Source organism: Eulemur rufifrons, chromosome 8 (genome assembly GCF_041146395.1).
Source record: "Eulemur rufifrons isolate Redbay chromosome 8, OSU_ERuf_1, whole genome shotgun sequence".
NCBI classification, from domain to species: domain Eukaryota; kingdom Metazoa; phylum Chordata; class Mammalia; order Primates; family Lemuridae; genus Eulemur; species Eulemur rufifrons.
In genome coordinates, this window is record NC_090990.1 from 99,384,759 (window position 1) to 99,397,291 (window position 12,533).

Below are 12,533 nucleotides of genomic sequence, written 5' to 3' on the forward strand. Positions count from 1 at the left end.
TGGGGACGCAGGCACAGAGGCTGCCGTCCTTTATCTGAACTCTAAGGGGTTAAAGCCTGGGTCCCGCCCCTTTTCCCGCCCGGCTGGCGGGAGTATGAATAGCCTCGCTCCCACTCCCGACTCGCAGTCGCCCAGGCTACTCCCCGCCCCGCCGGGTCATTGTCCCTGTGGGTCTCCTTTTCTTTTTCGTCTTAAGAGCTCTGAGAGCAGCTCCCTTCTCCTGGTGCTCCCTGTGGGTCTGACAAGCAGGATGGAGGGCTGCATGGGGGAGGAATCTTTTCAGATGTGGGAGCTCAACAGGCGCCTGGAGGCCTACCTGGCCCGGGTCAAGGCGCTAGAGGAGCAGAATGAGCTGCTCAGCGCGGAGCTCAGGGGGCACCGGGCACAGTCTGGGGACACCTCCTGGCGGGCCCGTGCGGACGACGAGCTGGCCGCCCTGCGGGCCCTCGTTGACCAGCGCTGGCGGGAGAAACACGCGGCCGAGGTGGCGCGCGACAACCTGGCTGAAGAGCTGGAGGGCGTGGCGGGCAGATGCCAGCAGCTGCGGCTGGCCCGGGAGCAGACGGCAGAAGAAGCAGCCCGCAACCGGCGAGCCGTCGAGGCCGAGAAGTGCGCCCAGGCCTGGCTGAGCACCCAGGCAGCGGAGCTGGAGCGCGAGCTGGAGGCTCTGCGCGCGGCGCACGAGGAGGAGCGCGCAGGCCTGAACGCACAGGCTGCCTGCGCCCCTCGCTGCCCTGCGCCGCCCCGCGGGCCCCCCGCGCCGGCCCCCGAGGTGGAGGAGCTGGCAAGGCGGCTGGGCGAGGCGTGGCGAGGGGCAGTGCGCGGCTACCAGGAGCGCGTGGCACACATGGAGATGTCGCTGGGCCAGGCCCGTGAGCGGCTGGGCCGTGCGGTGCAGGGCGCCCGTGAGGGCCGCCTGGAGCTGCAGCAGCTCCAGGCAGAGCGAGGCGGCCTCCAGGAGCGCAGGGCGGCGTTGGAACAGAGGTTGGAGGGCCGCTGGCAGGAGCGGCTGCAGGCCACTGAAAAGTTCCAGGTGAGGAAGTCGAAGACCTGGGTGAGACCAGGCTCCAGGAAGTCCCTGTGAGGTTCAGAGACCTTTTGGGAAGGGAGTGGGACAGGGGCGGCTGCCGATTCAGGAGCCATTTCACAAAAAACCCATACCTGGTGCCACAGGCCCCAGGCTTGTCTAGGGTAGGGTGGGAATGAATGGTGGGGATTCGAAGTCCTCTCAAAGCACATCCCCTGGAAGGGCAGGCGGGCCCAGGTCTCTTTGCAGCAGCCCCCTCATTCTCTGGATGGCACTTTCCCTTTCTGATGACCCCCTGGGCCCCTCCCTGGACTCTGCTATCACTCAGAAGCTGCCCAGCACTTCCCCCTCAGCGCTGAGTCTGATGGTCCAGCTACTCAGAGTCTCTAATTTCCGAACAGCTCTCCTTCCCTGACAGGACGGCTGGGGCCCCTGAATGGGTGGCCACCAGCCCCTCTTCCATGTCATGGCTTCTCGGCTCCCTAGAGCACATTCCAGAGCCCTGGGACAGCTGCTCCCCCTCACACAGCACAGACGTGACAAGCAGCTGAGAAAACAGCCTCTTGCCTGGGCCAGAGGTGTCATGGCCACCTCCCCAAGCCTCCTCTCAGAGGAGGATTCCAGAACATGTGGGAAGTGGAGGGGCGGGAGCCCAGCGTGAGGCACAGAAGACTGTGATGGGAGGTGGGAGCAAGGGACTGGGGCTGCTTGGCTTCCAGTCCTGCGGGCTCCAGGCCTCTTGATTAATCGTTTTTCCTTCTGCTTCCACTTTTCCCCTATCCTCTCTGTAACTCGTCTCCTCTCCTCCCTCACCTCCCCCTCCTGTGGGAGCTGAATTCTGAACAACATGTGCTACCATTTAATCAGCATCCTCAGAGGAGGAGCAGGCCGTGGGAGAGGATCGAGAGGGGCCCCTGCACTCATCTCGGCAGACCCAGAGAGGGCTCTCTGGGCAGGGGCTGGGGTGGGAGAGGCAGGGGTCTGTTCTGCAGAGAAGTCAGTCGGGGGACAGAAGACGCTGCCATGGCAGCCAAGCAGGATGTACTTAGTTAGCAGGAGGGACCCCACCCCTTCACTGACTGCCTCTGGCCTGCTCTGCAGCTGGCCGTGGAGGCCTTGGAGCAGGAGAAACAGGGCCTGCAGAGCCAGATCGCCCAGGTTCTGGAAGGTCGGCAGCAGCTGGCACACCTCAAGATGTCCCTCAGCCTGGAGGTGGCCACGTACAGGTAGGGGTTGACCCTGACCCACCCAAGCACACAGATGCACACACGTGCTGGGGCAGACTACTCAGCAGAAGGGGCCCTGAGACACAGGTGCTGGCAGCTCTGTGACTCTAGGCTGGTCACTTCCATGGACCAGGACATGTCCCACCTGAGCCCACTTGCTACCCCATGGGTTCAAGACCTGAGAGATGTCCTGTGTCCAGAAAATCCCCCTAGAGGAGGTGAAACTGCCTAGTAGGATGGCCTCTGGGGAGGGGCTGGGCACGTGTGGGGCATCCGAATCCAGACCCTTCCCCCAAGGGGCTGAAAAGCCCGGAGTCTCTGAGCGTGTGCTCAGACAGCTGGTGCTATCCCTCAGCAGCCTCAGAAAGGAGGCATTGCAGATGTGGGGTGGCCGCACTGACTTGCCACCTGGCCTGGGCCTCAGCCTTGTCTAGGGCTGAGAGCTGGGCTGAGCGACTTCCAAGGCCTCTTCCAGCCTGAATGTCATGGGGCCTGACTCCTCTCAAGCCCTAGTGCCCTTGGCCTGCCCTGGCCCTCATTGACCACGTTTCCTGTTGTGTTAGGAAAGGTTGAGACCAGAGGAGGGAGGCTGCTTCTCACTGGCTGTGTGGCCTTGAGCAAAGCCCACAGTCTCTTCTGGGAAGCTGGCTAAGGAGGCTTATGGAACCCAAGGAAGGGGCTTTGTGCCTTGTGAAGGGCTGCATACACCAAGCCCACAGGGTGGAGCCCAGGGCTGGACAAGCTATTAGGATAGTGCACCCCTCCCCCCAGAATCTGTTGGCAAAAAAAGCAGGGGCCCTGGCACAGGTCCAGGATGCCGGGGGGCGGGGGGGGGGGCGCGGGGGGAGGCAGGGTCTGGAGAAGGAAGGCCGGTGAGGATCTAGGGAGGATTTGAAAGACAGGGCTCCACCTCCACAGAAGATAGAGCTCAGAGCGAATGATGCTGCCCTGGGAAGGACGGAGGTGAGACTGCGGCAAGTACCAACCAGGTCACAGAGAGGAGCAGAGAGTAGATGTGCGGTGTAACTTGTTGGATTGATTGGTTCCCTCCACCCCCCAGTCAGCTCCCAGGGGCACTGAGGCACGGCCCTGGAAACAAAGACCTCCCTGCTCCGAAGAGCTTGGGATCCAGAGGGTTTAGAGATCCCAAGATGAGGGCCTTGACCCCAGCGAAACCACTGAGCTGAGGGGGTCTTACAGGCCCCGAGGAATTTAACCGCTGGCTTTTGAGGCATGAAAAGGATTTGGAGAGAGGGAGCTGAATTCATTTGCTTTTGTCTGTCGCTAGCTCTGGGGGCCCCAGGGGAGGAGGGAGCCCATCCCATGGGAACGGCCTGAGAATTCCCACTTCCCCAGAAGCCCCCCTTCTCAGACCCTCCAGATGGCGGCGTGGACAATGGCAGCAATTAGCATGAGAATCGGTCCCCCACACTGAGGATGAGGTCATTGGCCTGGGGTGGGAGGAGGAGACCAGCCGAAGTGATACTGTGGGTGTGGCCTAGGGCAGCATCCGACTGTGTGGGAATCTGCTTGTGTGTCTGGGAGCTCCACTGTGTGTCCCAAATATGTGTGTGACTCTGTGTGACCAAGTGTGTGATGCTTGTGGCTCTGTGACCATGTGATTTCACGCTGCGTGTGGCTTTTGTGTGATAGTGGTCAAATGAAGAGGAAGCCTGCAGTGCCAGGGATGGTGACATTCCAGCCCAAGTTGTCCCCAGCTGGCTCACTGCCTGGGGCAGAGGGCTGACCCAGCTTTTCCTCTCTCATCTCCAGGACTCTCCTGGAGGCTGAGAACTCCCGGCTGCAGACACCTGGAGGTGTTTCCAAGGCTTCCCTCAGCTTCCAGGGTAAGAAGAGGGATCAGTATCCCCTTGAAACTACCCTTCTTTGCTCTTCATACCCAGACCTACCTTTCCTGAGAGATACCAATCTAAGCCTTAACTTCTTGGCCCCCAACATTAGTGCACATACTCTCAGCCCAGCCAGTGGGAGCCAGGGACAGAGCCTATGGGCACTGTCGCCAGAAATGGTGGCTGCTCTGTGGCTCCCCTCACTGCCAGTGACATACTGACATTGCTTCTTGCCACTCTGCCTTTCTAGACCCCAAGCTGGAGCTGCAATTCCCTGTGACCCCAGAGGGCCGGCGTCTTGGACCTTTGCTCCCTGTCCTGAGCCCAACTTCCCTCCCCTCACCCTTGCCTGCTACCCTTGAGACACCTGTGCCAGCCTATCTGAAGAGTCAGGAATTCCTCCAGGCCCGTACCCCTACGTTGGCCAGCACCCCCATCCCCCCCACACCACAGGCTCCCTGTCCTGCTACCGATGCTGAGATCAGAGCCCAGGATGCTCCTCTCTCCCTGCTCCAGCCACAGGGTGGGAGGCAACAAGCTCCAGAGCCCCTGTGGGTTGAAGCCAAGGTGGCCATTCCTGCCAGTGTCCTGCCAGGACCCGAGGAGCCTGGAGGCAAGCAACAAGAGGCCAATACAGGCCAGTCCCCAAAGGATCAGGCCTCCTTGGCTCCACCCCTCAGCCCTGACAACTCCAGTTTAGAGGCTAAAGATGGAGAACCCAGAGGGTCTAGAGTATCCAGCATGTTCCAGGAGGAAGGTGAAGGGCAAATCTTGGGGCTGGTAGAGAAAGAAACAGCCATAGAGAGCAAAGTGGTAAACAGCTTGCAGCAGGAAATATGGCAAGAAGAAGGGAATCTGGACATGAAGGAAACCCAAGACTTCCAGGTTCCTTTGGAAAAAGAAACCCCAAAGTCACTGGCAGAGGAGATTCAAGAGCCACTGATGTCTCTGGAAAACCAGAGTCATGAGACACTAGAGAAGGAGAATCAAGAATCTCTGAGGTCTTTAGAAGAAAACTTAGAAACACTGAAAAGTCTAGAAAAGGAAAATCAGGAGCTAATGAAGTCTTTAGAAGAAAAGGATGTGGAGGTAGTGAGACCTCTAGAAAAGGAGGCTCTAGAACTACTTAAGCCTATAGGAAAAGAGGACATACAGACACTCAAATCCCCAGAAAAGGAGAATCAAGAACTAATAACATCTCTTGAAGGTAATATAGAGACATTTTTATCTCCAGAAAAAGAAAATCAGGAATTAGTAAGTTCTCCAGAAGAGAACTTACAGTCATTGACAGCTCTAGAAAAGGAGAATCAAGAGCCACTGAGATCTCAAGAAGTAGAGGACCAGGAGTCATTGAGACCTCTGATGAAAGAGAATCAAGAATCCCTGAGGTCTCTTGAAGATGAGAACCAAGAGACCTTTAGACCTCTAGAAAAAGAGAACCAGGAGCCACTGAGTTCTCTGGGAGAAGAGGACCAGAAGATAGTGAGACCTCTAGAAAAAGAAAATCAGGAGTCACTGAGGTCTCTAGAAGAAGAGGACCAAGAGACATTGAGACCTCTTGAAAAAGAAACTCAACAGTCACTGAAATCTCCAGAGGAAGAAGACCAGATGACATTAAGACCTCCAGAAAAAGTGGATCCAGAGCCTCTGGAGTCTCTTGGAAAAGACCAGGAGATAACTAGACCTCTTGAAAAAGAGAATCAAGAGTTATTAAAGTCACTAAAAGAAGAGAGTGTAGAGGCAGTGAGATCTTTAGAAACAGAGAATCTAGAATCACAGAAGTCTGCAGAAGAGAACCTGGAAACATTGAAATCTCTAGAAACTCAAGAGCCACTGTGGTCTCTAGAAGAAATGAATCAGGGGACAATGAAACCTGTAGAAAATGATACTCAAGAACCACTGGGGTCTGTGGAAGAGAATCAAGAGACAATAAGACTCCTAGAAAAGGAGAATCAAGAATGTCTGAGATCTCTTGGAGCATGGGACCCAGAGAATTTGAGATCTCCAGAAGAGGTAGACAAGGAAAGTCAAAGGAATCTGGAAGAGGAAGAGAACCTGGGGAAGGGAGAGAATCAAGAGTCACTGAGGTCTCTGGAAGAGGGACAGGAGCTGCCACAGTCTGCAAATCAGCAGAAGTGGGAAGATATGGTCTTGAGAGATCAAGAACTGGATCAGGAAAGTCTCCCTGGGAGGGCCAGAGTGGAAAATGAGGATGAGGCAGAGCTAGACCTGAGGGCGCAGGATGGCTTCACTGGGAAGGAGGAGGCAGCAGAGCAGAGAGAGCTACAGCTGAATGCCACAGGGGAAGCCTGGAGCACAGGCGAGGAGCACCCAGGGGACCCTGAGCCCAAAGAGCAGAGGGGCCCAGCTGCAGGAGCCAGTGGGAAGCGAGGCATTGAGGGCCTGCAGGACCCTGAAGGGCAACCAGAGCAAGGGGGGGTCCCAGGCCTCCAAGCATCCCAGGGAATGCCAGAGGTGACAGAACCCCTGTTGGAAGATAAGGATGCAGTCCCAGGAGGTGACCAAGCCTCCCCAGAGGTCACCTTGGGGTCAGAGCCAGCCATGGGTGAGTTTGCTGTGGGAGCTGAGCAGGAACTGGAGCAGGAGGTGCTAGGGCCGGAGGACCCAGGCCACCTGGCAGGGAAGGAGGTGATGGAGTCACCCCCGGGAGAGGAAAGTTTGGAGGCAAAGAGGGTTCAGGGCTTGGAAGGGCCTGGAAAGGATGTAGAGGAGTCAGATGCTCCGGCAGCAGAGGCAGAGCTCTTCCAACTGCCCAGGAAGAGCAGAGACCCCCTGGAACCTCCCAAGGGCTGGGAGGAGTCACAGCTTGAGGCCCCCTGGGGAGCAGAGGAGGTGTTCCCTGCTGAGATCTCAGGCCATGATGGAAGTGATGCCCCTCAACCCTTGGGGTCAGGGGAGGCTAAGGAGGACATACAACCAGTGCTGGGTCCCGCTAGCCCAAGGGCCACTGAACCCTGCTCACCAACCCCAATCCTGGAAGATGCTCCTGGGCCCCAGCTCCAGGCTGAGAGGAGCCAGGAGGCTAGCTGGGGGCTGGATGGCAGGGCTGAGGCCCTGGGAGAAGTGGAGGGTGAGCAGCAGGAGTTAGGCTCTGGGGAGATCTCTGAGGGCCTCCAGGAGGAGGAGGAGGAGAGCAAAGAAGAGAGCGAGGCTGATGAGCTTGGGGAAACCCTTCCCGACTCCACTCCCCTGGGGCTCTACCTGAGGTCCCCAACTTCCTCCCAGTGGGACCCGGCTGGAGAGCAGAGGCCTTCCCCTCAAGGGGAGACCAGAGAGGAAGGCTGGGATCCTGTTGTCCTGGCTTCTGGGGGCCTTGGGGCCCAACCCTCAGAAGAGGAAGGAGAGGAAGATGGAGAGGAGGAGTGTGGCCATGATTCTGACCTGTCGGAGGAATTCGAGGACCTGGGGACTGAGGCTTCTCTTCTTCCTGGTGTCCCCAGGGAGGTGGCAGAACCTCTGGGCCAGGTGCCCCAGCTGGTACTGGAGCCTGCAGCCTGGGATCGGGATGGGGAGTCTGATGGGTTTGCGGATGAGGAAGAGAGTGGGGAGGAGGCAGAGGAAGAAGAGGAAGAGGAGGGGAGGGAGCCAGGGGCTGGGCGGTGGGGGCCAGGGTCCTCTGTTGGCAGCTTCCAGGCCCTGAGTAGCTCTCAGAGAGGGGACATCCAGGAGTCTGAGACGGTGGGTGTCAGTGCCCCCTGGGATGATGGCTTGAGGGCTGTGGTGGCCGGTGCCTCTGTGGCTACCCTGGGGACTGAGTCCCAGGACAGCGCTGAGCCTTCTGGCTCAGAGGAAGAGTCTGACCCTGTTCCCTTGGAGACAGAGGACCAAGACCCTGGCCTTCTGGAGACCCCCAGTGGGGTGGAGGACATGGGCCCAGGGGCAGGGGACACCTGTGGTGTCAATGGCCAGGGCCCCAAATTGGAGGAGTCAGAACACATGAATGGGGGGGTGGTGAACGGGCTGGAGCAGTCTGAGGGAGTAGAGCAGGGGAAACTGGGGGCTCCTGAGAGGGACCGAGGGAGCCCCCTGCAGGAGGAGGAGGGGGGTGTCCTGAAGACCCCTTGGGCAGGGGCTCCTCTTCACCTGGGCCCAGGCCAGTTCCTGAAGTTCACTCAGAGGGAAGGAGATCAAGATTCCTGGTCCTCAGGGGAAGACTAGAGAAGAGGTCCGCCTCCCGCAGCCCCTCTCTGCTCAGGGCAGCACCCTTAACTTATGATCTCTTGACCTGTGGTTTCTTCCGAGAGGCTTGGCCGGCTAAGGTGACATGGAGTGTGGCAAAGGAGCCCGTTCCCAGAATGCAGGCCCTAGGAAGAAAAACCTCACACCCTACAAAGGAGCCTCCCGCCTGCACCATCTCATAGGCTTAAGTCAGCGGAATTGCTATAGCACTGGGCCCCTTTCCTCTGCATAAGCTGGGAGAGGCCTGCGGCCCTGTGGCTCCCCCTCCGAAGGGAGGGGGCTGCGGTGGTCCTTATGCCCAGGCTCACCAGTCCCACTCCGTCTCACCCTAGTAGCACCACCCTCACGGGATGTCTGGCCCGAGGCTAATGCAGGTGAGGGTGCTCCTACGTCCTGACCCCCCATCCCTGCCATGCTGTGGCCCTGCCTGGCTCACCCCTGCCCGAATAAAGTAACGCCTCTGCCTACAAAGTCTGGACTCTTCCTTCCCCCATTCGGGAGCAGACAGTGGGGAGACAGTAGGGGAGGAAGGAGAGGCTAGCGCTGGGGAGAGGCTACCTCCTGAGGAGAGGAGGGCCCGAGGAGGCCTCCTGGGGAGCGCAGGCAGACAGACTCAGGCCTGGGGAGGGCCGGGGGCTGCTGCACCGAGGGAGGCCTGTCCAGGGTGACCTCAGCATCTGCAGAAGCCGGGCCGTCATCATCTCTGCCCACAGCACTGATTACAGGGATTAGGCCTTGGGCCGCCCCCACCCTTGCATGTCCTTGCCACTAGCCCCTCAGTGCCGCCAGCATAATAAGCCCCCTTGTCCCCAAACCCAAACAGTTGTCTGGCCTGTGATGTCTGTTCGCACTGGCTGGGTCAGAGCGGGGTGAGGGAAGAGGGAGGTTGGTTCTGCCTCAGTCTGGCAGTGTGTCCTCAGGTCAGCATTTATCCTCTCTGAGCCTCAGACGGAGCCACGCGATCAGGGAGGCTGGGCCAGGTGACTTGGGGGCCTCCCCAGGGCAGGGAGGCTGGGGGAAGCTGGAGGACGACAGCTCAAATCTTCAGTAGGACTTCCCTCACAGGCCGTAGCAGGAGACAGGGAAGGAAGGAAAGTGGAAGGAAGAGGGAGTGGGCGAAGCCGTGGGGTGAAAGCTGTGGGTGTGTTGTTGAGGGCCCACCAGCCACCGCCCAGGACTTCTCTGGCGCCTGTGTCAGGCAGGGAGGGGACCAGGGGATCCTGGATTAGGCCGGGCCTGAAGACCTTGAAGTCAGGATACCCAAATAGAAACCAGTCCTCCGCTCAGCTCTGCAGGGAAGGAAGATCTAGCCACGTCTCTGAATATCCTGAGTGGTGGTGGGCTAGGGGCTGCTAAACCAATGTTCCGTATTTGGAGACAATCCCAAGTCCAGGAGCAGGCTCTTCCTCTCCTTGGGCTCAAGGCTGAGGGCTGGGGAAAGATGAGAGGATGAAGTCCCAGCCCCTCTGGCCCCTACTCCTGTCCTCTGACCAAGGAGGGGTGGACAGGGGGCCTCCTGGACAGACTCTCACTGTCTGCTTGTCTGCCCATGCCTCTTTCAAAGCTTCCCTGTCTGTAGTCTCCACCATGGGCACTCAGACCCAATTTGTCACACGCACGCACACACACACACACGCACACACACACCCCACCCTCCACTTCGGGGTCCAGGATCCTGTCTCTCCCCACCCCGCCCTCCTGGCAGCCCAAGCCTCCGCTGTGCCCTTTCTGTACCCACTGCTAACAAGGCCCCATCTGATCCTGCCGGGCTGCCAGGCCTGGGGCTAGCACATTGGCAACTAGGCAGGAAGGCCCGCTCCCTGCCCCTCTAATGGGACAGAGGTGCCCTGTGCTTGGTCTCCCCAGACTCTTGGGCACCCCCACTTGGGTGAGGGCCGAGAACAGAGGCCGAGCCAAGCAGTCCCTCCCTGTGCCCATCCTGCTCCCCACCCAGGACCTCTGGTCCCCTATAGAGTTACCCAAACAGGCCATTGCTGCCAATAATCCCTAACGGGGAGGGATATGTTAGAAATGAGGATTTTCCTAAAGGGAGTGTGTAGTGGGAGCCATGTTCTCTTTGGAAGTGATCGTCTATCAATGCAGCAAGACAAATGAGGGTTGGACAGTAAGAGGGACATTCCTGGTGGTGGTAACAGGAGTGATCGTCATTTTTCTGTTTTTCTTTTTAAATTTTATTTAAAAAAATTTGTTTTTATAGACAGGGTCTGACTCTGTTGCCCAGGCTGGAGTGCAGTGGCATCATCATAGTTCACTGTTACCTCAAACTTCTGGGCTCAAGTGACCCTCCCGCCTCAGCCTCCTGGAACTACAGACTCACACCACCATGCTCAGCTATTAATTTATTTATTTAGTTTTGTTTATTTAGGAGTGGGGTAGGGTGAGAAGTCATGGATAAATTAAAAGCTGGCAAGTATCTACCACAGCAGAGATACTTTTTAGGGGACACAAGAAAAACCAGTAAGTCACCATTTTGGTCTCATTAGGGAAGTCCATATGTTGAGAAGTAAAGACCATTTTGCTATAATTCATGCTGCAAAATGCAGTGGTCACGCGGTATTTCCAAAAGGATTCCAAAACTATGGTGCAAAAGAAATCTAAGAAAATAATCACAAAAACCACCAACATTTTCCAAGGAAACGTGTTCAAAACCGTGGCTTTTACAAAAGACATAAGTTTGTTTTAAATGAAAAAAAATTCTCTTTATAAAATACCAAAGACTCATTCCACAGGTAACTTATACTGCATTAATGATTCAATTAACAGTATATAAACAAGGGCCATAGTTTTTTTTTTAATTAAGTCTGAAAGATCAGTATAAATACTGATGGGGGGAGTCTTTTTTACACCAAACTCCAATATTCCAGCTCTGTGTCCTGTCCTGTTATTATACTTTGTAAAAATCTTAACGACGTAGTGATTGAAGTTTTCGTAACTTCAACGATGTGTTAGAGGACGATGTATCTTGGTTTGAAGAATTTGTTGAATCTGAAGGCTGGAACAGTACTCGACCACGATGATTAAATACATAAAAGGATGGGTGATTCCTTAATGTATCAAATGTCTTATTTTTTAGTTCCGAAGTGGCATCCATGTCTTTAAACTCCCCTGTAATATGAACTATACCATAACAGGTAACTGCGAAGGCCAGAAGGGTCTGAAGAACTGTATCTATTGGCAGGGATTCATCTTCCTTTTCCGTTAATCGCATATAAGAACGATGCTGAGCGGCAGAAAAGGCGGCGTGGGCTAGGGCAAAGAGGCCAATGCCCACCAGCCCCTTCCATAGTGACAGTGCCATGATTCCGAAGGAGCTGCAGCCAGACAAAAGAAGTGAAGGGTGGTAGAGCTCTTCCTTCTTCCACCTGCAGGCGTCCGTCTAATTTTTTAATATTTTGTAGAAATTGGGGTCTTGCTATGTTGCTCAGGCTGGTCTCGAACTCTTGGGCTGAAGTGATCCTCCTGCCTTGGTGATCATCATTTTTCAACAGCTATTTACTGAGCATCTACTATGTTCCATACACTGTGAAGGCTCTAGGAATGCAGAGATAAACAGCAACATGGTTCCACGCTTATGAAGCTTTACCTACTCATTGAACAAGGGCTCCTAAGTGGAAATCACATTTTAAAACAGAGAAGCCCTAAGTTGTAGGAGCATAGAACAGGGGACCTCATCTGGCTTGGGCTAGGGGAGTATGGGAGGGGGTGCTCAGAGAAAGGGCCCTGAGAATCTGACGGATGAGCAGAAGCAGCCAGTGGGGGAAGGAAAAAGGAAGGGAAGGGGGAGGAAAAGGGTTCTAGTCAGAGGGAACAGCATGTGCAAAGCCCTGAGGCAAGCAGAGAGAGCCCAGGCAGTTGAGGGAAGGAAGGGAAGGTGGAAAAGGAGGGAGGAGAAAGTTCAAAATGAGGCTGAAGGGAGTCTGGAGTTGGGGCAGAGGCCTTGCAAGATAGCCAGGAAGTATGGACTTCCTCCTAAGAGAAATGGAGCCTCCAGGGTTTTTAAGCAGAGGTGATGTGACCCGGTTTGCATTGTAAGAGTCAAACTGGAAGGGGAGGGCTGCCTTGTGAGAATGGGTCAGAGCCGGCAGGAGTGCCCCAGGGAGGGCTGTGGCACAGTGGGGGTGGAGGAGATGTGTAAGGGAAGCAGAATCATAGGACCTGGTGATCCGCTCGCTGTAGGGGATGGAGGGGGATATGCCAGCAGAGGTCCCC

At 56.3% G+C, this 12,533-nt stretch overlaps 1 protein-coding gene and 1 pseudogene across 1 annotated transcript; one reads left to right on the forward strand and one right to left on the reverse strand.

Annotated features, from left to right (window-relative positions):
* Positions 1-250: 250 nt before the first annotated feature.
* Positions 251-8,473, forward strand: NES (nestin). The gene is made up of 4 exons (XM_069478566.1): positions 251-1,033; positions 2,129-2,253; positions 4,027-4,100; positions 4,354-8,473. Exons 1-4 carry the CDS (start codon positions 251-253, stop codon positions 8,280-8,282), a joined length of 4,911 nt encoding a protein of 1,636 aa, XP_069334667.1. The 3' UTR covers positions 8,283-8,473.
* A 2,692-nt stretch (positions 8,474-11,165) lies between these two features.
* LOC138389907 (ER membrane protein complex subunit 5 pseudogene) lies at positions 11,166-11,667 on the reverse strand (annotated as a pseudogene).
* Between the last annotated feature and the right edge of the window lie 866 nt (positions 11,668-12,533).